The following is a 25,422-nucleotide window of genomic DNA, read 5'->3' as shown; positions in this document are numbered from 1 at the left end:
AGAAAAATGTCAAATAACAGTTTCGAAACAATTTTTCACGATTTTCCTTCGTGAATTGTGTCTAAATATCGATATAATCGATTTTAAATCAACTTTTCATGAAGATATGGCGCAGTCAATAGGAATTACAGTATTTGACATCATTTGCTGAGTAAATTGATATTATTTATATCAAAAAGGGACAGAAAAATGTCAAATAACAGTTTCGAAACAATTTTTCACGATTTTCCTTCGTGAATTGTGTCTAAATATCGATATAATCGATTTTAAATCAACTTTCCATGAAGATATGGCGCAGTCAATAGGAATTACAGTATTTGACATCATTTACTGAGTAAATCGATATTATTTATGTCAAAAAGGGACAGAAAAATGTCAAATAACAGTTTCGAAACAATTTTTCACGATTTTCCTTCGTGAATTGTGTCTAAATATCGATATAATCGATTTTAAATCAACTTTCCATGAAGATATGGCGCAGTCAATAGGAATTACAGTATTTGACATCATTTACTGAGTAAATCGATATTATTTATGTCAAAAAGGGACAGAAAAATGTCAAATAACAGTTTCGAAACAATTTTTCACGATTTTCCTTCGTGAATTGTGTCTAAATATCGATATAATCGATTTTAAATCAACTTTTCATGAAGATATGGCGCAGTCAATAGGAATTACAGTATTTGACATCATTTACTGAGTAAATCGATATTATTTATGTCAAAAAGGGACAGAAAAATGTCAAATAACAGTTTCGAAACAATTTTTCACGATTTTCCTTCGTGAATTGTGTCTAAATATCGATATAATCGATTTTAAATCAACTTTCCATGAAGATATGGCGCAGTCAATAGGAATTACAGTATTTGACATCATTTACTGAGTAAATCGATATTATTTATGTCAAAAAGGGACAGAAAAATGTCAAATAACAGTTTCGAAACAATTTTTCACGATTTTCCTTCGTGAATTGTGTCTAAATATCGATATAATCGATTTTAAATCAACTTTCCCTGAAGATATGGCGCAGTCAATAGGAATTACAGTATTTGACATCATTTACTGAGTAAATCGATATTATTTATGTCAAAAAGGGACAGAAAAATGTCAAATAACAGTTTCGAAACAATTTTTCACGATTTTCCTTCGTGAATTGTGTCTAAATATCGATATAATCGATTTTAAATCAACTTTTCATGAAGATATGGCGCAGTCAATAGGAATTACAATATTTGACATCATTTGCTGAGTAAATTGATATTATTTATATCAAAAAGGGACAGAAAAATGTCAAATAACAGTTTCGAAACAATTTTTCACGATTTTCCTTCGTGAATTGTGTCTAAATATCGATATAATCGATTTTAAATCAACTTTCCATGAAGATATGGCGCAGTCAATAGGAATTACAGTATTTGACATCATTTACTGAGTAAATCGATATTATTTAAGTCAAAAAGAGACAAAAAAAATGTCAAATAACAGTTTCGAAACAATTTTTCACGATTTTCCTTCATGAATTGTGTCTAAATATCGATATAATCGATTTTAAATCAACTTTTCATGAAGATATGGCGCAGTCAATAGGATACACGTTACTTGGACTTACCTAGAACGGCAGGTACGAAGCAAAGGCAGTTAGTTAACATGGCTCCTTTAACTACATCTATTTCCGGTAAAATATGAAAAACTAATATAGCTACGCCGATCGTGTGGGCCGTTTCCATAATGAAAATGATTAAAAAGTGCGAAAATTGCGGTTTTTTCGACGATTTGAAGTAGCACATTCTCGTAGAACGAAACAGGGCTCCTAATTGGGGGATGCAGTATGCGAAAAATAGACACCACATCCATACCACTCGTTCTGGTGTCGGTAATTTAACTATGAATTGTTTTTCTCTCCCTAAAACGAAATGATGATGCTAGTTTTTATAAAATTCAAGCAAAATTTCATGCAAATTCGTTCATATAATAACAAATAACAAACAGACCTAAATTCTCACTTTTTCCAACAGTCTTAACGAGAATTCGAAATAAAGTGTGAATTGATTCAAGATTGTATTGATGGATCAAAAATTTCAAAATTTTAATTCAACTCTAAGTATTAAAAAAAAATTAAACTCACCTAAATCCTTGTTACAATATTCTAAAACTTTATCTACTCTAAGTTGCGACGCCATGAATAAAAGCGTTCCTTTCGCTATAACACCAGAAGCTAAAACTATGATGAAAGTCACTAGATAAGCTACAGCTTTGAGTATTATCACTGAGATTTCTAAACATTTCTGATTGGCCATAGAACCAGAAATTTCCTTTCTGGGAGGATCCCTGAATACGTCCCATCCTTTCGTTTCTTGTACAGTCCTTGTGCTGAAAAAATAAACGTGATTACATCAACCCTGACGAAATTTGACAACGTCTTATAGTAAGAAGATTCCTCAAACCCCAGAACGTCTTGAAATGTATATTTACACATTATATAATTGATTTTCTGGTACAGCAACTTCACCTTGATTTAAAGTCTATTTAAGAGACATTTTCGTTCCATAGAGAGTGCACTTCTTACCCCTAGTTATCATAGAACAGACACAAATACACTTCATTAAAACAAGAATCACTATATTCCTCATAAACGCAGATAAATTATTATATGAACACACATTAGATTTAATCAGTTTTAGTGAAAAAATCACGTCTGAAGATACCACAGTCAACTCCGAAATATGGATTAGATAACGTTTAATGCATCTTCTGACAGTCTTTATATAACACTTTATATACAACTGCATTAGTTGTCATGCGCTGATAAGATTTCAGACTTATTTTTGGCGGGATTCTTTTATGTCAACAAGCACTAGTCTCTCGAATAATATTGTTTAAATGATATATATATATATATAACTCTAATTTGACATGAAAAATTATTATAAAAAATTTTTTATATCATCATCACACATAAAACCAAGTTTTTAAATTTTCGGTTAATAACTCCCGCTCAAACGTTCTTAACCAATATGGCGGTGCACTGACGTCAGTACAAGATGAGCGTGTGAGCAATTAACGGTATTGTTTAGTGTTTATTTGTTTTTCTATTATAAAATGTGTATTGAAACTAATAAATGGTGTGTAGTGTCTCAGTGTATTAATAGTGTGTGAAATTACATTTATTCACGTGCCTAAAGGGATTAATGAAATTTATCGACTACAACTTCAATTTAAATTTGTCATCATCACTTTGATGTAAGTATAAATCATTATCAAACTTCATAATAAGTATTTTGTAACCACAAGGGGATAAAAACACTGGTGCAATAATAGCCAACACAAAGAAAATTGTTTACGTCAAAATTTGTTTTAAAAATAATAGAAATAAGCAACAAAAGAAAAGATCAAAACATTCTAATCTATTGCTACGTTGTAAGGTTTTTTGTGATACTTATATTATATTTAATATATAATAGACAATAAGACATATATATTTCTACAGATTTTATTGAAATACTGTAGATAAAACTATTTCGTATCCCTTTTTTGTTTTGCTGCTACCTCTGCGTTTGGAAACGCCTACCCCATAACAATCTACATAAATTCTAATAAATTTTTGTTGTTTTGAGCTTGTCCGTTGTAGTAAGTGTTGTAGCAATCAATTTCTTTCGTTTTATTGTGTGTGCGGAGATTTTTTAGCAAATAGTAGACAGTCGGTTAAAAAATTAACTGTATACATATCTATATATTATAGCTCCAAGGCTATAAAACGAGATATATAAATAGAACGTTTCTTCCTTTTTTATAAACTGATTTTTGTTCGTAAAAACCTGTTGAATTTTAATACACAGACATTTTTTAATATGTCCACTAAGCCTTTATCAATTTATACAGTTTGTCCCGTGAATAGTTTAAAAATTAAATAAATACGAGGGCGGGTAATTATTCCTGTGAATTTTTGATTGAGACATAGGTTTTTATCGGAAAACCCACAAGAAATTCCCATTTCACGGACTTTTTGTACTTTCTACGCACTTTTGAGGCTTTTATGAAATTAGTTATCGCTGATGCACGACCACAGAACTTTAGACCCCGAACGTGCTTTATTTACACCGCACACTGCGCGTGATTCTGATGACAGTTCGGGATCTCAACCGCGAACAGAGCTACCATAAAATCAGTATTATCTAACCGATTTCGGTTACTTCTAACTCGATATTAATTATTATAGGTACACCAATAAACGCTCCATAAATTTTTTATTTCATTTCATTGTTTTTTTCCTCATTATATAATATTAAATCGTTGCAAGCTAGTGAATAATGTTAAGTGGAAAAAAAATTTGTAAGGATAGTTTAATAATTGCATAAGGTCGATTTTGGCATATTTTGACATAATTTTAAGTTAAAAATACAAAAGACTAATTTGTTAACTAAGAAACGAATAAAACGTAGAATTATTATTTCTAACCTTCAAAATATATGTAAGTAAACTTGTAAACGCAATTTTTCTAAATAAATCGACAGTTTTTTTATAAATATCTATGAATCTATGTCAGAAATGACACATTTTGACTTTGGTAATATGAAGAATCATGTTTTTATCCTTCTACCCACGAGATAAATATTTTCTGTTCTGTACCTTTACGTAATACATAAATGGCTATTTTCGACATTTTATTAAATAAATCAACGTTATACGAGGATTATCCGATATGTTTCCTAATACAATATTATCCACAATAATAAAATACAGATTAGAACAATTTTGACGTATCGGGCACGTGACTGTCACGTCACGGCTACGTTTGAATATCATAGATATATGACAGATGTAATATATAAGTCAACCACGAGTACGAAAAGAGATAGAGAATCGGACTATAATACAATCAAGTGTTTTTCGTCTTTTTCTCTCTCATTAGGCTATGGATTGTCTTTATCTTTAGTATCTCTATGAGGAATAGTGTATACATTTAGATACTGTCTAATATTTTCATTAAAATAGACATCCTGTAATCTTGATTTCGCGTGAAAATATTCCGTTCACTAGTTTGACATGAAAAAAATCTAAATAAACTGGATCTTGTGACGACCTTGCTTTGTCTTTTTTACGGATAACCGCGGACGGAATTTAGTTTTTATTTTTGTGGGATAAGCGAGATCGACTTGAAAAATGAGTTTAATTATACTTATATCTGATTTTATCTTAATATAGAGAAAGTTTTGACTGTAGAAAATGATTATTATAATAATTATGGTGTTTTTCATCGAAATTGGGTCTAATTGTTACCATTTTCTAATTTCTTATAATTCTAATATTTCAAATCAGTGAATTAACTAGAAATTTTAATCATTTTTTAACGACTGATACAATCATTTCATAAATTCCTATTATTAACCTTGTCAGGTTCGCCATGAAACGATCTGTGGATTCAAATTAATGCACAAATATCAATAATCGAGGAAAATACAATAATTTAATAAATTTGTACAAATATCCTTGCCAGGAACACCAAGATAGATGTAAGGGAAACTTTGGAATCGATTTTTATCGATTTTAAACGATCTGATGATTCGAAATTAATGCACAATCATCAATATTCGATGTAAATAGAATAATTTCATAAATTCGTACCAATGTCCGCGCCAAGGATACAGGATAGCATGTAACTGAAACTTGGACTCGGTTTTACCGATTTTAAACGATCCAATTGTTCAGAATAATGCATAATGTTGAGAAAAATAAATGAAAATACAATAATTTAATAAATTTGTACAAATATCCTTGCCAGGAACACCAAGGTAGATGTAAGGGAAACTTTGGAATCGATTTTTATCGATTTTAAACGATCTGATGATTCGAAATTAATGCACAATCATCAATATTCGATGTAAATAGAATAATTTCATAAATTCGTACCAATGTCCGCGCCAAGGATACAGGATAGCATGTAACTGAAACTTGGACTCGGTTTTACCGATTTTAAACGATCCAATTGTTCAGAATAATGCATAATGTTGAGAAAAATAAATGAAAATACAATAATTTAATAAATTTGTACAAATATCCTTGCCAGGAACACCAAGGTAGATGTAAGGGAAACTTTGGAATCGATTTTTATCGATTTTAAACGATCTGATGATTCGAAATTAATGCACAATCATCAATATTCGATGTAAATAGAATAATTTCATAAATTCGTACCAATGTCCGCGCCAAGGATACAGGATAGCATGTAACTGAAACTTGGACTCGGTTTTACCGATTTTAAACGATCCAATTGTTCAGAATAATGCATAATGTTGAGAAAAATAAATGAAAATACAATAATTTAATAAATTTGTACAAATATCCTTGCCAGGAACACCAAGGTAGATGTAAGGGAAACTTTGGAATCGATTTTTATCGATTTTAAACGATCTGATGATTCGAAATTAATGCACAATCATCAATATTCGATGTAAATAGAATAATTTCATAAATTCGTACCAATGTCCGCGCCAAGGATACAGGATAGCATGTAACTGAAACTTGGACTCGGTTTTACCGATTTTAAACGATCCAATTGTTCAGAATAATGCATAATGTTGAGAAAAATAAATGAAAATACAATAATTTAATAAATTTGTACAAATATCCTTGCCAGGAACACCAAGGTAGATGTAAGGGAAACTTTGGAATCGATTTTTATCGATTTTAAACGATCTGATGATTCGAGATTAATGCACAATCATCAATATTCGAGGTGAATAGAATAATTTCATAAATTCGTACCAATGTCCGCGCCAAGGATACAGGATAGCATGTAACTGAAACTTGGACTCGGTTTTACCGATTTTAAACGATCCAATTGTTCAGAATAATGCATAATGTTGAGAAAAATAAATGAAAATACAATAATTTCATAAATTTGTACAAATATCCTTGCCAGGAACACCAAGGTAGATGTAAGGGAAACTTTGGAATCGATTTTTATCGATTTTAAACGATCTGATGATTCGAGATTAATGCACAATCATCAATATTCGAGGTGAATAGAATAATTTCATAAATTCGTACCAATGTCCGCGCCAAGGATACAGGATAGCATGTAACTGAAACTTGGACTCGGTTTTACCGATTTTAAACGATCCAATTGTTCAGAATAATGCATAATCTTGAAAAAAATAAATGAAAATACAATAATTTCATAAATTTGTACAAATATCCTTGCCAGGAACACCAAGATAGATGTAAGGGAAACTTTGGAATCGATTTTTATCGATTTTAAACGATCTGATGATTCGAAATTAATGCACAATCATCAATATTCGATGTAAATAGAATAATTTCATAAATTCGTACCAATGTCCGCGCCAAGGATACAGGATAGCATGTAACTGAAACTTGGACTCGGTTTTACCGATTTTAAACGATCCAATTGTTCAGAATAATGCATAATGTTGAGAAAAATAAATGAAAATACAATAATTTAATAAATTTGTACAAATATCCTTGCCAGGAACACCAAGGTAGATGTAAGGGAAACTTTGGAATCGATTTTTATCGATTTTAAACGATCTGATGATTCGAGATTAATGCACAATCATCAATATTCGAGGTGAATAGAATAATTTCATAAATTCGTACCAATGTCCGCGCCAAGGATACAGGATAGCATGTAACTGAAACTTGGACTCGGTTTTACCGATTTTAAACGATCCAATTGTTCAGAATAATGCATAATCTTGAAAAAAATAAATGAAAATACAATAATTTCATAAATTTGTACAAATATCCTTGCCAGGAACACCAAGATAGATGTAAGGGAAACTTTGGAATCGATTTTTATCGATTTTAAACGATCTGATGATTCGAAATTAATGCAAAATCATCAATAATCGACGAAAATATTATAATTTCATAAATTCGTACCGTTTTTCAACAGTTTTGATCCAATTATGCAGCCTGAGAATCTGGGTGTGTTGCACTACCTTCTAATAACTATTGATTAACTATAAACGAGTTTATTTTATTTTTTAACCTACAATTCATTTTATAAATGCGTAAAAATTGTCTTCAATATTATATAGAGAACGTCCCATTTGCATTATACAATTTAATTTGATAATAACATTTGCATTAAAATGAAGACGAGTTCCAATTATGTATCTTCAGTATGAATCATCGAAAACACGTCAAAAAAAAATAAAAAACTACACCATCAACAGTTATCTCCGAGAATTTTACATAATTAGACATTATATACGTCAGAGTCATGCTGTCGAAAAGTTTTTTATCGACACCCATACTCATCATTTTAAAAAGGAGAAACATACCTGGCTATATTTGGCAGTCAGCGGTATAAATAACTGATTACAGCGTAACTGGCAGAACTGGCAATTTCGAATAAAAAAAAAATCCCAACCGGTTACGAGAGATGTGAATAAACGTCCTTCTCGATGGGGAGGCCGATAAACGGGGAGACACGGGTTATTTCACATATTTTCCAATATTACAATTTTATCAAGTACGTATTTTTCCGTTTCTAATTAACTTTTCTCAATATTAATAAAATTCAATTTTTTGATAAACCTTGTATACGATTGAAGAAATCACTTATTCAATGATCGTATTTCAAATTCTAAAATAACTTTATTCCAAAAAAATAATATAATAATTATATTTACAAAATACCTTTAGAAAAAAAAATGTTACGCCCATGGCTAAATACACAGACATCCGTGTTAGTTATGAATCATTCCGACGATCTGTCAAAACATTTTGTAGTGTAGCCAACATTATTACCCCGTATAAAAGTGTAATTGATAGTACGTTCTGTGATTAAATCCGTTATGTTTTCATTTGATTTACTTTATAAGTAAAATCATCGCTTAAATTAATGATATACACACACAAAACCATTAATTTCATAACGCACGTATCATTTTGCAACGTTGCCGTCACTAATCACTCGAATTATGCATTAAGTTAAACGAACGCAACTCGAAACTAATCTGAATTAAATACTCGAACATACTATCCACTTTTTACATGTGTATTCGATTGCTGACAAGACATGATTGATGAATGATGAGTTCACAATCGATTGATTATCGATCATCATAGAATACGAATTCGAATATCAAAATCAAATTGAAATTATTAAAAGAAATGTTTATCAATATTGCCCAGTTGTCCCCCACGTGTTGTTTAGGGTGTTGCTCCAACAAACAAGGGCCATTCTTCTCGAGCCCAAGGTTAGATTATTTCCACTCCTTAGCCGGAGGTCATTGTTCAGCACGCGGATTTCGACCGACAAAGGATTTATATGCATGCATGGGCGGTTATAAGTTGAACCTGGAGTAGCGTTTCTAATAAAAATTAACGTGGTAATCTTTTGACATTTAATAAACGGACAATAAAATATTACCTTTTAACGAGCGCTTGTTGGGGTACATTCTTCTTTGTTACATGACATTTACTAGACAGAATATAGTAACGCCCTCGTATATACATAATTGATTCTATGGTACTATTTTTAAGACGTTAATTGATTAACAAAAAGATGTTTTGTACTTAGTAGGTAATATCTACACGTAATAATTCTAGTTTGTCAATGTAAATACAGACTTCGAAATATCACAATTAGAATTTGTCTATGAAAGTATTATGGATACCCAAACATGACGATGATTCTCGAAGTAAAGCGAACGTGGCCGACGAGTACGGAATATTTCGTCTAGTTATAAACCGATGTTGCCATTAGCAAGAATACAGTTGATAAGTTAAGGTTATTTCGTAAGATATTTAACCAAAACTAATACCTAATTTCAAGCACTTCGTTTTTATTATGGTGTACTAATTTTTAAATAGTTAGTCAATTTATATTTTGCGAAATCTATTAAACAATATCGTTAAATATAATGAAATATAATTATACTGTTTTCTCGTACAAATAGGCAACGCTGTAAAGTAAAGCTGAACAAGAAATGTCATATGTTATGAATTTGAAAATGTATAAATAAAAAATTTTGAGGTTATGTTGTTGCAAACATTACATTTCTTTGTCTTTATCTTACTTTCCGAGGCCTAGCATGACAAAGTATGCAGTCAATTTCAATAATAACGAAAGTGAAGGCGTTGGTCGTTTTTTTTTTATTTCTTAACCTTCTATAAAAACTCGATCTATTATTAAACGGCGTCGAATGCACTCCCAATTGTCCGGAGATTTTCAGTTTCGAAACGGTATTACAAAAGTGAAATGCCAAGGATAACTAGATCTCTAGCGTTGTCGGTACACGGATATCGAGTACGGAATCGCTAAGACTCAGTTAGAAATACCGAATGAGATTATAAATATTTTACCACAAAGAATTCAAATTATTCATTTATATCGCTTTAATTATTTTTTTTTCATTTTACAATCCTTATATCAGTGAATTTAAACTGAATTTAAATTTCAGTTAAAAAAAGTGAATTAAAAAATATCGATTATGATAAAATCAAATAATCGATATGTCGTATTACCTGTTCGAATGATTAATGTATTTATTTGTCTTAGCATATTATCAACGTTGCCAACTCTACGGCTTTTTACTCCCTTTTTTTTTAATAAATTGTATAACAAAATACTTCATTATTTCATTCAGAAAAAAGTATGTAGATTTATTTTCTATGTGCAGTTCTTACTAATTTAGGTAATTTTCCGATCGAGTCTACGTTTTTTTAAAAATCGGCTTGGGTTTGTGGTGTTGAACAGTTCCAAAGTTAGAGGCGGGTTCGTAATTCTGGAACGGTTCTTACGGAATTTGATCTTCAAAGAAAAAGACCATTTCAGCATAAAAACTATTTAAAAACTACAAAAATATATTATAAATGAAATTTTAATTCGCTTTGAAAAAAGTTCCTATAAAGTAACTGAGAACAAAATTAAATTCTACGTTAGAAACTCAATTATTGAAGCTTGGCAACAATGTTAGCAGCTTGCGGCTGGAGATAAATAACCTCGCTTAAAATTTGTGAAAGAGCCATACATTTAAGAAAATACATTTAAATCAATGTTTAATTATCTCATTAGTATTTAATTGTAGCTAGTTTAAGGATGCACTTTTATTTATTATGATAAAAATAGTGGACTGTATACATCTCGTTTTATTTATTAAAAAAAAAAAATGCGTGCTGGTACATAGAGAGCGGATAGAAGAACGAGACTGACAGAAAAATACTACAGTGTTGTCAGATATAAAATTTTAATTTAAAACAACTTATGGATATGCATAATTCGATGCAAGCAAGCTCTTTTGATAAAATCTGTGTTATGGCGTTACATAAAGTAGGTAATTGGCAAAAATGTTTCTATTGAGTTGAGAATTTATACAGAAGTCACGATTCTGTTGTAAATAATATTAATTATGTATTGTTATCATGGTCGAGTGAGGGTCTTTTTTTTATATACCGAATACTTACGACCGTAGCAAATATTTCAATAATAAATGGGTATAGAGGAAGTGGAGATTGGTAATGAAGCGTAATGTCAAGTATTTCTTCTATATAAGATCATTTTTATAATAAAAAAAATCGACTTTGGAATCATTTCTCTATTTGAAATTTGTTTCTATTCAGAATCAACTTTAATGTCTTATTATTCGATTTCTATGCTTATTGCAGAGGTAATTCATTTTTTTTATCATAATTTCAACATTTCTTTTTAATTTCAAACTTAATATGGTTTTCCAAACCCATAGTTGTAGTCAACACAATTTTTTTAGAAATACGTGACACAAAAAAATCACTACCAACTTTCACCCTGTATAATTTCCATTATAATCGATTGGAAAGAATCAAATATAGTGAATCTTTTGAAGAAATTCTTCCTCTATTTAATGGTATTTGATATAAATTCATATCTTTTATAGTCTTGGAAATATGGAGAGTTTTATGTGAGTATGTCAAAAATTTTCAACAAAATATTGAAGATGGTTTAGTAGAATTATCTAGTAAAAATTGTGTTAGTTACCGATTCAACCGGATAATTTTTTAAAAGAAAATCAACAGATTTTCTTATATTTCCACTGCTTTCTACGGTATTTTATGAAAATAAAATTAATTTTATTTTTATTTGGTACACATTGAAACTTTTAAAAGTTTAACTTTGACGTCGTATAATTCGATTTCTATGCTTATTGCAGAGGTAATTCATTTTTTTTATCATAATTTCAACATTTCTTTTTAATTTCAAACTTAATATGGTTTTCCAAACCCATAGTTGTAGTCAACAAAATTTTTTTAGTAATACGTGACACAAAAAAATCACTACCAACTTTCACCCTGTATAATTTCCATTATAATCGATTGGGAAGAATCAAATATAGTGAATCTTTTGAAAAAATTCTTCCTCTATTTAATGGTATTTGATATAAATTCATATCTTTTATAGTCTTGGAAATATGGACAGTTTTATGGGAGTATGTCAAAAATTTTCAACAAAATATTGAAGATGGTTTAGTAGAATTATCTAGTAAAAATTGTGTTAGTTACCGATTCAACCGGAAAATTTTTTAAAAGAAAATCAACAAATTTTCTTATATTTCCACTGCTTTCTACGGTATTTTATGAAAATAAAATTAATTTTATTTTTATTTGGTACACATTGAAACTTTTAAAAGTTTAACTTTGACGTCGTATAATTCGATTTCTATGCTTATTGCAGAGGTAATTTATTTTTTTTATCATAATTTCAACATTTCTTTTTAATTTCAAACTTAATATGGTTTTCCAAACCCATAGTTGTAGTCAACAAAATTTTTTTAGTAATACGTGACACAAAAAAATCACTACCAACTTTCACCCTGTATAATTTCCATTATAATCGATTGGAAAGAATCAAATATAGTGAATCTTTTGAAGAAATTCTTCCTCTATTTAATGGTATATGATATAAATTCATATCTTTTATAGTCTTGGAAATATGGACAGTTTTATGGGAGCATGTCAAAAATTTTCAACAAAATATTGAAGATGGTTTAGTAAAATTATCTATTAAAAATTGTGTTAGTTCCCGATTCAACCGGATAATTTTTTAAAAGAAATTTAACAGATTTTCTCATATTTCCACTGCTTTCTACGGTATTTTATGAAAATAAAATTAATTTTATTTTAAAGTGGTACACATTGAAACTTTTAAAAGTTTAACTTTGACGTCTTATAATTCGATTTATATCCTTATTGCAGAATTAATTCATTTTTTTTATCATAATTTCAACATTTCTTTTTAATTTCAAACTTAATATGGTTTTCCAAACCCATAGTTGTAGTCAACACAATTTTTTTAGAAATACGTGACACAAAAAAATCACTACCAACTTTCACCCTGTATAATTTCCATTATAATCGATTGGAAAGAATCAAATATAGTGAATCTTTTGAAGAAATTCTTCCTCTATTTAATGGTATTTGATATAAATTCATATCTTTTATAGTCTTGGAAATATGGAGAGTTTTATGTGAGTATGTCAAAAATTTTCAACAAAATATTGAAGATGGTTTAGTAGAATTATCTAGTAAAAATTGTGTTAGTTACCGATTCAACCGGATAATTTTTTAAAAGAAAATCAACAGATTTTCTTATATTTCCACTGCTTTCTACGGTATTTTATGAAAATAAAATTAATTTTATTTTAAAGTGGTACACATTGAAACTTTCAAAAGTTTAACTTTGACGTCTTATAATTTGATTTCTATGCTTATTGCAGAGGTAATTTATTATTTTTATCATAATTTCAACATTTCTTTTTAATTTCAAACTTAATATGGTTTTCCAAACCCATAGTTGTAGTCAACACAATTTTTTTAGAAATACGTGACACAAAAAAATCACTACCAACTTTCACCCTGTATAATTTCCATTATAATCGATTGGAAAGAATCAAATATAGTGAATCTTTTGAAGAAATTCTTCCTCTATTTAATGGTATTTGATATAAATTCATATCTTTTATAGTCTTGGAAATATGGAGAGTTTTATGTGAGTATGTCAAAAATTTTCAACAAAATATTGAAGATGGTTTAGTAGAATTATCTAGTAAAAATTGTGTTAGTTACCGATTCAACCGGATAATTTTTTAAAAGAAAATCAACAGATTTTCTTATATTTCCACTGCTTTCTACGGTATTTTATGAAAATAAAATTAATTTTATTTTAAAGTGGTACACATTGAAACTTTCAAAAGTTTAACTTTGACGTCTTATAATTTGATTTCTATGCTTATTGCAGAGGTAATTTATTATTTTTATCATAATTTCAACATTTCTTTTTAATTTCAAACTTAATATGGTTTTCCAAACCCATAGTTGTAGACACAACAATTTTTTTAGTAATACGTGCCACCAAAAAATCACTACCAACTTTCACCCTGTATAATTTCCATTATAATCGATTGGGAAGAATCAAATATAGTGAATATTTTGAAGAAATTCTTCCTCTATTTAATGGTATATGATATAAATTCATATCTCTTATAGTCTTGGAAATATGGAGAGTTTTATGGGAGTATGTCAAAAATTTTCAACAAAATATTGAAGATGGTTTAGTAAAATTATCTAGTAAAAATTGTGTTAGTTACCGATTCAACCGGAAAATTTTTTAAAAGAAAATCAACAAATTTTCTTATATTTCCACTGCTTTCTACGGTATTTTATGAAAATAAAATTAATTTTATTTTTATTTGGTACACATTGAAACTTTTAAAAGTTTAACTTTGACGTCTTATAATTTGATTTCTATGCTTATTGCAGAGGTAATTTATTATTTTTATCATAATTTCAACATTTCTTTTTAATTTCAAACTTAATATGGTTTTCCAAACCCATAGTTGTAGACACAACAATTTTTTTAGTAATACGTGCCACCAAAAAATCACTACCAACTTTCACCCTGTATAATTTCCATTATAATCGATTGGAAAGAATCAAATATAGTGAATCTTTTGAAGAAATTCTTCCTCTATTTAATGGTATATGATATAAATTCATATCTCTTATAGTCTTGGAAATATGGACAATTTTATGGGAGTATGTCAAAAATTGAGAGATTTTGAATAGTTATTGAAAATATGGGTTTATAGTAAATTCTATTATATAAATCGATAATTTCTCAATTTTCCTGTATCAATACTTTTTTATGACTCGATTAGATTTAACAAACACTACCGGCAAACAACGATTTGTTGTTTTTCAAGAAAAAAGAACAATTGAAATGCGTGGGAAAGGACAAAAATCGATTCATGAATTTTAAACATGACATTACAGTCGCAATCCTAATTAAATTTCTTCAACGTGAGATTGATTGCATTGTATATAACTCAAAGTCGACAACATCGTATCAGATTGAAAAAAAATTATAATTGCCGGGTGTATGCGTATACGCCTTGTTTCTATCAAGGTCTACTTTTTATTTTGTCTGATTATTATCTTTTTGTAACTTAAGAACGAATTCAAATTGTTTCCATATGTTTCTTTTATTAAATATTATATATTTGATACACCACTCAATTTTTAAGGCTTGGCAACCATGTCAGTATCACGCAGTGGACAAATGGTTGTGGAATAAATAACCTAATTCAAAAGTTGTGAAAAATCCACACATTCAATAAAATATTTAAATATTAGCTTAATTATTCGATTATTGTTTAATTTTTATTCCATTTTTTATAAAAATATCTTATCAAGAAAATACGTGCTGTAACTTGGAGTATTTAATGAAAGAACGCTACTGACATAAGTATATAACAGTGTTGCCAGACATATAATTTTTTATAAACCAAAACATCAAACAAATCTCCGTAAATTTTGTCCTTTTACAACCTTTCCCATTCACAATTAGATGAAAAAATTAATGTATACGTTTCTTTAAATCGTGTAACATTCTTGAATCATGAAGTAAAAGTTTTAATGTATCATTTTGTATAGATAATCTTTCGTCAGTTGTGCAACTTTGTCTATGTATTATTTAACATTGATCCTATAGTTTGACTCATGATTGAAACGGTTACCATAGAATCGATGCTGTCATCGATTCTTTGTAAGAGACTTCGCAATACACATATTTTGTAATCGAAATTTAGTAATTAGATCAAGAAATAAAATTCTAAATGCTTTTAAGAAACAATACAAAAATTATTTAATTATAGAAGTATTAGTAAGTACTACAAAATTTAATAAACATAAACTGTCACGATTCATGTTGTTAGAATGAGTTACAGCGTTGCCAAGCTTTATCAAATAAATTTGAATAGTTATTGAACTCGCCGGTAGACCTAGAAATTCATTTCTTTTCTCTAAATATCGGTATATTATAAAATTGTGATGAAACCGAAAAGTTATGTATAACCAGAATCACGTGAAATGCAAGTAGAACATTTTATTTAAACTAATATAATCCTCGTAGACTTAGATTAAAACTAAAAATGCAAATTAATTATTTGTACACCACTGATAGAGAGAGGAAGACCGTCACTCTTTATCTCCCTCTACTCTAATTTAATTGGATATCTATGACGCGAAGTATCGAAGTGGGTGTGGCGACAAAAGAGGAGGATAACATGTTTTGATTTTATTAGCGAGTAGAAAGAGATAGAAAGTAATATACCGATGCTTTATTTAATGTCTACTCTATGATATTAAAACTTGCATGTTTGACTGATATTTTGAAAATAACCAAAATATGTATTTCTTTTATCAATTTTTGAAGAAAATTGATGTAGTTTTTCTATTATGGGATAATTATCGAATGTATAAACTACAAACTCGTATTGTAGTGAAATTTTGTTGGTTTATTATTTTAAATAAACAAAATCAAGTAGCATAACGTCTGTATGTATGTTATTCAAATAGCTACTTAATAGAAAGTTGTTTTTGCTAAAGGAATTTGCTGTCGATTAACAATTAAAAGTAATATACACGTTTTAATTTATCTGTCACTTACCTTGAAAAAGAATTTTAATTATTCATATAGATTTATTATTAGATAACTGAAATACGTTTATATTAATTAATTCACCTATATAATTACCACAATTAGGTGTTACTTTCAAAATAACTGGTCTTGTATATAATCAAAAATCGTTTCCGTCTATCAAAACTATGTTCTAAATCCCGTTAACCATAGATAAATCGAAACTTGAACTACAATTATAAAAAAGAAGAAGAGATCTTATTTCTTCGTAATTTCCGGTTGGCGCCAATCATTTCATTACTTTCAATTTGAGAATAAACATTTTAAAGGAAAAAATTTATACGAAAATAATAGATTTTAGAAAAAAATGTGCTAATTTACCTCCCGCTGTAGATATTTTCAGTCAAGGGGGCACTTTCGTCGTCTGATAAATTATCATCGCTGTAAGTGTCATTTCTGAGGCCATTCGAAGTCATATCTGTAACAAAATAATCATTTTTCAACTTATTCACAAAATTGATGAAAAAATTTTTTTAGTCAATCATTATATTAAAATAAATGCATTATTAATTAGTTAAAAAAAAATGTAAACAATACCCAGATGTTAAAAAACGATTATAAATAAAAATCATAGCTTCCTCTTACAACACTTCCCACTATTTCGTATAAAATTGGCCTCAGATGAAAATCTTGAAGGTCGCATCACTTATAGATTGTGTCTAACACGACATATATGTTTTAAAAACAAAGAAAGGATGATCATAATCTAATTTGGAAACTTTTTTGTAGTTATTGAAGACCATTGAGGTTAAATACCGATTGTATTTTTTTTAATTGAACGGTTTAGTATAATATAAAACAGCCTCGTAATTTAAATTAAAATATTTTTTATTAAAAACCCAGCAAATTATAAATTCAATACATTTTAGAAATATACTCTATGATGATTGAATAATAAGATGGTTGTCAATGAACATAATCTAAATAGTGTAAGTGAAATCTACACTCGTGAACCAGGGTAAATTATCCTACGCGTTGGCAGCTGTGTGCCGTCGGTGTTGTAAGATTTATTGTTGTCAGAATCAAGTATTCGTATCAAAATTTTTTTGTATACAGTTTTTGTTTAGTTATAATCATGCATATTTAAAAAAGCAAAATAAACAAATCTATAAAAAATATTGAAAGAAACGCCGAGATTTGTGTACATAATATCCTATCCGAATGATTGAAAGTATAATTTTAAAGTGACAACACAGGAAAAAATCACATTCTGGCAACTATGTAAAACATCTGTAATATAGACGAGATTTTAACAGTGTTATTAATGTATTTATTACATATATACAAAAATTTCTTATATTTTCAATAATCTTTGTATTCGTAGACAGGTACAACTTTCCACAATGTAAGCAACAACTTACCATTTTAAGAAACGCACTTTTTTCAGTGCTTGATTCGTATCTTTTGCATTTCAATAATCAGTAGCGTCCGTAGTTCACACGAAATCATAACAAATTTCAATTTATTTCTATTTTGTATTCAAAAAAATTATTGCGAGTATTACAAAATGGAAAAATTCCCGCAAATTCAGTCTTAACCTATAAGAAGCAGTCGTGTTTGTTACCAATCACGTGATTCAATATGGCAAACAGTTTCAAGGACTGAATCAAAATTACAAACGTTTTTGTGTTTATTTTTAATTAATTCTACTAGTTAATTGATTTTATATAATAATTTTCACTTTCGAAAGTCAATAGTTTAATATATTAAATCGGTACATGAATGAATTATTTATAAAAAATATCCTACTGGAATTTACAGCGTTGCCAACTTTATGATATAGTTTTATTTAAGTCACAATAAATTATGAGTGAAGAATTTCGCATTTTTTTATCACATTGTACCAGTAGCATCAAGAGGAATTCTTTAGAGACAAAAAGTACCGTAATATTTTTACAACATCGGGTAATTCTGAGAAAACCTCTCGTAAAACGAATTGTTGACTAACGGTTTTTAGCAAATATTATAACTGGAAATTTATTCAACATTTCCATTTGTGAACAATTGAAACCAGTTCAGAAATATAAATAAACTTGTTGTTCCGCTAATTTCTCATAATTTATTATACCGATTGTCTTATTCGAAGTCTATTATTATTAAAAAAATGAGGTTAATTAGTTCAATTTCACTTTTACGTTGCGTTTATATATAAAATTATCACTTATAACTAGGTGAAAACCATAAAGTAGTTTACTAAACCATATTATACTTGAAATAATCGAGTTTAGTGTAAAAAATTATGTTCATTGAAAATTAAACGTCAAAACAGGTATTTTCAGATCACACCTTGTATATACACTCTCGTTATAGAAACTCTAGTGCACCTTGTATAATCCTAATCTTTTTAAATTTATTAGTATTCAAAGGCGACGTAGCCGTTTGTATTTTCAATTTTTCATATTGTAAACTTACTTCTGGTTCAGTCTACTTACAAACGAATTCAGGCCAAAGCAATTTTGATTTCCATTGGACCGTTGTGAGAATTATTCGTTGAGAAATGTTAATTGAATTCGTTATTAATTCAGCTAATTGCAACCATTATCGATATTAATTCTTACGTATCTGTTTAAAAGCTTTCATTTTGTAAATTGTTTTTATATAAGAAATAACGAAAAACCTTAAACAGCAACGGTCATAATTTAACAACGGATTTTACTGACAATGTTGCCAGTTTTTTTTTATATCAGAGGTTTGTGATACGTGTTTATTTATAACAATATAATGAATGAAGGTGTTGTGAGAGTTTTGTAACTGAAGCTAATGACTATTCTAACATTTTCTCTATATATATTGATTAACTGATATTATGTCTGTACCTTATTATAATATAAAGGGTGAATTGAGATAGATGATCTTAAGAATTTATTGATATCGTAAAAATAAAATTGAATTAACACCCACAATATAAACAAATCCACACCGATTAATAATCCTAAGGTTACTTAAAATTGGCAACGTTGCGTTCATTTCCAGCTGATTTATATTTCGTGACCGTGTTTGTTTAGGATTTTCAGTATGCAGCGCTCTCTTGACGACAGACTCGCTCTCAGTGTTGCACTGAAGAATAAACATGATTATTTTTTTTAACGATTATTTAAGATAATTGTAATTTAGGGAAATATCTTAATAATACTTTTCAAGCAATGCTTGAAACTTGGTATATTTATCTATGTATTGCGTGTTGATACTAAATCGAGTCTTGATTGAAGTAGATAACTGTTTTTGTGCGCAGGTCCAAACACTACACCGAAAAAAATAACCGGTTTCAAAACAAATATGCAATTTTTGATAAAAGTAGATAAATCAACTGAATAATTGTGATTATAATTAATCTAAATTAGCTTGTCTCATATTGCTTATTCCTATTAATGATTAGTTTCTATGGTGACAGAAACCGACTGTAGTAATGACCGTCAATAAACAACATTTTTTAACGTTTTAAAAAAATACTTTTAACCTTGTAATCCAATATGCGTGTTGTTTCATATTCCTTTCGAAATGATATAAATAATATATTCAGTTAACATGATTCAATGACAATTACGAGGGCTGTAGGTAATTTCCAGTAACGTGACTGGAAACGTCGGCCATATTGGCGTAATAGACAAACAGAAGTTTCATTTTATTTGTGTACAGAGAATGGTTTTTTCCCGAAATAAATATTTTAGTTTAATTTCCATCAAAATTTTATCAAAATATAACACTACTGTTAATAATAATCGTTTTAATGTAAATATTTGTCCATAAGACAATATGGCGGTTGGATGTGACGTCATACCGAAATGAATCTATTCTGAAAGTAAGCAACGTTTCTGTTCAATCCCGCTAGGAGCGCTTTGATCACGCATACTATGATGTCAATTTGCGCGGGATGATATTCTTACGAGGAGTATTCATATTCAAAAATCCCGCCAGTTTTGAGGCGTGGTTTATCATATAGATATTTGGAAAGGAATCGGACATTGTATAAAACTTTTAAGTCAACGTTCAGAATGTTGAAATAAATAAGTTATTAACCCTAATGTGACTGGACTATTATTAAAAAACTTTTTGCTACTTATATTTAACATTCTCGTAGTTTTATTTAATGTTTTCACGTTCTCTAAATTCCGATCATTTTTATTTCTTACAAAAATCTAGTCTGCGGTTGATTTTACGAGAATTTCAGTATTGACCTTGATTTAAAAATTGATATAAATTTCTTGGATTTCATTAAGGCAAATGGAAACAGCAAAGGCACTGACCTTATTAACAAACAAATCGGATCAATAACTAGTTTTAACTGGATAAATTTTGAATTTATTTAAGTTTAAGTACATCGTTATAAAAATCATTTTTTCCGCAAAAGTTTTTAATAAAAAATTGTATTGATTATAGATTTTCTAAATATACAGTGTTAATAAAGTAATGTAACTCATAAAAAACTATACAGGGTGTAACAACTTGTATACAATATCCTAATTATAAATATTAGCAAGTTAGGTTATATTAGGAACACTCTGTATCGTTTTTATAAGATTTCTTCGATTAGTTCATATTAAAAACATGGAAAAAACAAACGAAAAGGTTTCTTTAATTATATTTCCTTGTACGTGGGTGAGTTTTTTCATATAAATTGAGTCGTAACTTTCAAAACAGTACATTTAGTCTTGAAAATAGTCCTATCGAGTAAAAAAAAATGAAATTAACTAGATTGGTGGTATTTTTAATAATAGCAGCAAGTATTTTTGGGATATGTACATCTCAACTCACCTTTACTCCAAACTGGGGTAAAAGATCCAACAGTCGAGAAGAATGCGAAGTTAATACAAATGTACTTAAATTTATCTATGATCTGATTGTGAAAGAAGCAGAAAAGATGGCGAAGTGTGGAAAATATTAATTTTATCAAGTGAGTTATTTGAATAAAGCTCATCAGTATACTCTAAATATGTGTATTTTTTATATTCCCTTTGTATAATACTCGGTTTTCAATTTTTGAAATATTCAGGAGCTAATAAACATAAATATTAGTCATAACGATTATTTTTACCGCCATCTTGATTTGATCCGGATGCTTATGTTCGATGACGTGTCAGTCATGTGTCAGAAAAGAATCAACGTTCCTACTTTAGCTTTTATTTCTACGCGACCTTGTAATTTATGCCTATTCTTAAAAATTCTAACGAAAAAATAATTATAAAATGAAAAATTGAACCTCAAACTTTTTTAACAAATCTGCCTATAAAAAAGAAATAAGCAAAAACTTTTAAGTGTGACACTAACAGAACAGATGAGACGTCGGGGGCGACGTTGCACGATTTACTTAGTATTGGGTAAACAATCGTCTTTGATATTTCACAACAAAAAGTGTAAAATTCACTCCGTAAAAATGGTATACGGTTTAAAATAAGTTTAAATCAAAGTCTAGTAAAATCATTGAATATATATATATTAACAGTTTCGTAACAGTTATGACAACGAAAGTGAATACGAAACTCGAAAAAAATGATTATGTCTCAACATGCTATTGGTAAAATGTATTGTTCACGGTCTGCTGATTATTTCAGCACAGCTATGATTTTTTTTCTTTACAAATGTTTGTCCATTCCATAGTTTATGATCCATTCAAAACGTGACTTAGTTCTCACCCACTAGATAAAACGAATTTATTAAATAAATTTTATACTATAGAATAAATTTTAATTCCCTCGTATTTTAAAATCTTAAAACTCGCTTAATGGATCTTAAAATATTTGAGTGCATCTGCCCAATAACCAAACTTTTTATCTGTATGGTAATTAAGTGTCGTAAATATGTGTATATGGACGTGGCAACGCTGGGAAACCGCAATAACTGTCAGGAGAAAATCATATGCTTCATTATAATTCTTTAAGCTCATTATACCCACTTTACCAACTGATTTTTAAAGTAAAATTGATTTATGTTGTTTTAAAGCTTACTTATAATTACTTTAAAAGTTATTAATATATTAATTTCAACCAATTTAAAAATCTATTTTCCCATAAATGACAAACCGCTAAAAATATAGGCAACCATACATACAATAAATTCGATCACTCAAAAGTATTGTGTTGATATTTAAAATATGTAATACAATCGAAATGTATTACGACAATTCCTACAATGGGTGGAGATTGATATGAAAAATAAAACGTTTTGAAATACCAGTTTAAAGTAACAGTTCTTTGTTTACATTGACCAATCTAATTCAATAAGTATATCGATTGGTACTGAACACGCAGGCCCGGACTGACAGTTAATATGATCTGATATAGACTGAAAAGTAATAATATTGAATTATTATTTATATATATGTATATATTATTAATGGAATAAAAGATAAAAAAGGATAATTTGAAAACTTTTTTTTCGTTTTTTTTTTATCCAAAGTTATTAGAAATCGTTTTGCTGTAAAATTTATATTTTTAATAGAAATAATGTTTGAGTGGTGGAGGGTATTCAAAAACGATCAAAATGTGGTGGAAAATTTGATTTACTTCAATATAAAAAAAATCTTCTAGACAGTTTTTAAAAATACTCTCAAAAACTGTGTTGAGAAGTCCACCTCTGTTTTGATTATGTTTGTCATAATGAACAAACTTTATTGTATCAATATATGATCTAATAAATGTCGGATAATAACGAATTATATCAAAATAATTGAAAAAATATAAACGTCTACCCTTGCGTTTAGTAAATCAAATCGATAGGTAAATTAGAAGAACTCTGGCAACTGCGCGATTCCATATAAACTTCAATGCCAACTATAACTATCCCGGTTTCTCTTTATCTCACTAAATAGTATAATAAATTAGGCAGAAGTTATTAATATCCTAATTTATTTTAAGAAAATTCAAATTTCTGGCTTAACTTCGACTTATCTTTGAGATACAACATTAGAGAATGAAATAGACAATCTAGTAGTCGGTAAAGTTAACAATATGGCCGACAAAAAATATTCTACATCAACTGGCAACAACGAAAATAACTTTCTCCAAAATTAAAAATAATGCGGAAATTGTTTATTGTAATTTATGTATTATTATATAACGCTGATAATTATTTGTATAAAAAAATAATCTGTGAATGTTTCTTTCAAAAATCTTTATTTGTCGGTTCTAGTCTTAAAAGAAAACGGGTTTATAACCAACAAATGATCCTCGTAACTATGAAAATATTCATTTCAGTTTAGATAAAACAATTATAGTTGAAAAACAAGTCGTGAAATTCTTCGTTGGGCTCCAACTATGGTAATAATATTATTTATGATAATAGTATTGTTAGGAACTTTAACCTCTTACTGTAGTTCAATGGTATTTATCGTATTTAATAGACGAAATAAATTTACTAATGTTTTTTCCATATAAATCACGTATGTTTCCTGATCGAACACCGAGTAAATTAATATTCTCCTGTATTATAAAAGTTATTTCAAGGTCATGATCCGAACTGCTAAATCCAATGTTGCCAAATGTGACTTGAACGTTTCCTAATGAAAAATAAAAGTTTTTTGCACCTACCGTGATTAATGTATCGTTTTACGTAAGTTTGTAAATACATTCGTTAAACAGAATCTATTGAAAACGAAATTTCAACAATAAATTATTATATTGAATAAGAGTCGTTGATATTATATACGTAAAAGGTCAAACGCTATTTATGTAAAATAAGATGTTAAAATAAATGTTTCGTAACGATGAAAGTACTATAAAACATCGCTAATTATAACCTCAAATTGTAGACTTTTGTAGACTTCTTTATATACACTACCGGTTAAAAGTTAATCATTAAAACTAGTTAAGAGGTTGCAGTAGGCTGAAGAGTGTTTGTGCGCAGGTCTCTATATGAACTCCATAATATGAATATTGAAACTTTTGACCTTTGGTGTATATACTGTGTTTCGCGGTATAACTATATTTCAATTAAAGAAAGGTCAATGATTCTATCGAGTCAAATATCATTACACAAAAATTTTGATTGAAGATAAAGGCTGCATACTGTTTTCGTTTATGTAATGACAGCGGGTTGTCATATAAATGAAGGAAAACAACCAGATTAAAAATGGCGGAATACAAAGTTGATGAATCATTGAAATAATTTGGGATTGATATTTGCAAAAGGTCATAATATGTAAAAAATAGGATATTAACCTAAAAAATGTAATTTATTAACATTAAAATGTTTTATTCATTATAAAAATAATTATCACCTCAAATTTTTAAACTCTCCTTGTAGTCATTTTAGTTAATCATATTTTGACATTTCGATTAGAAGGTCAATGTTTTCTATTGAGAGGATTGAAGTGATAGACGATTAGCAAACAAACATCTGATTATATATAAAAAAGAAGAATCGTACAATACATCGAATATTGATATAAATGTATTATTTTTATGTTTTATTATGGCCATCATCAATAATATAGACAGAAAATGTTA

At 28.6% G+C, this 25,422-nt stretch overlaps 2 protein-coding genes across 2 annotated transcripts in view; one reads left to right on the top strand and one right to left on the bottom strand.

Moving 5' to 3' along the window:
* Positions 1-25,422, bottom strand: part of LOC130449091 (chitin synthase chs-2) — a 62,843-nt gene that overhangs the window by 24,790 nt on the left and 12,631 nt on the right. The window contains exons 2-4 of the mRNA XM_056786760.1: positions 17,303-17,399; positions 2,126-2,370; positions 1,610-1,903 (exon numbers count right to left, since the gene is read on the bottom strand). Coding sequence (XP_056642738.1) covers positions 1,610-1,903; positions 2,126-2,370; positions 17,303-17,397 — 634 coding nt within the window. The 5' untranslated portion in view covers positions 17,398-17,399. The remainder of the gene's footprint in view (positions 1-1,609; positions 1,904-2,125; positions 2,371-17,302; positions 17,400-25,422) is intronic.
* LOC130449092 (uncharacterized protein PF3D7_1120600-like) overlaps positions 3,034-25,422 on the top strand; it is a 58,831-nt gene continuing 36,442 nt past the window's right edge. Inside the window, exon 1 of the mRNA XM_056786763.1 lies at positions 3,034-3,240. The gene's annotated coding sequence lies outside the window, so the exon portion shown is untranslated. The remainder of the gene's footprint in view (positions 3,241-25,422) is intronic.

Source organism: Diorhabda sublineata, chromosome 9 (assembly GCF_026230105.1).
Source record: "Diorhabda sublineata isolate icDioSubl1.1 chromosome 9, icDioSubl1.1, whole genome shotgun sequence".
Taxonomy (NCBI): domain Eukaryota; kingdom Metazoa; phylum Arthropoda; class Insecta; order Coleoptera; family Chrysomelidae; genus Diorhabda; species Diorhabda sublineata.
This window is presented reverse-complemented; position numbering and strand designations above follow the sequence as displayed.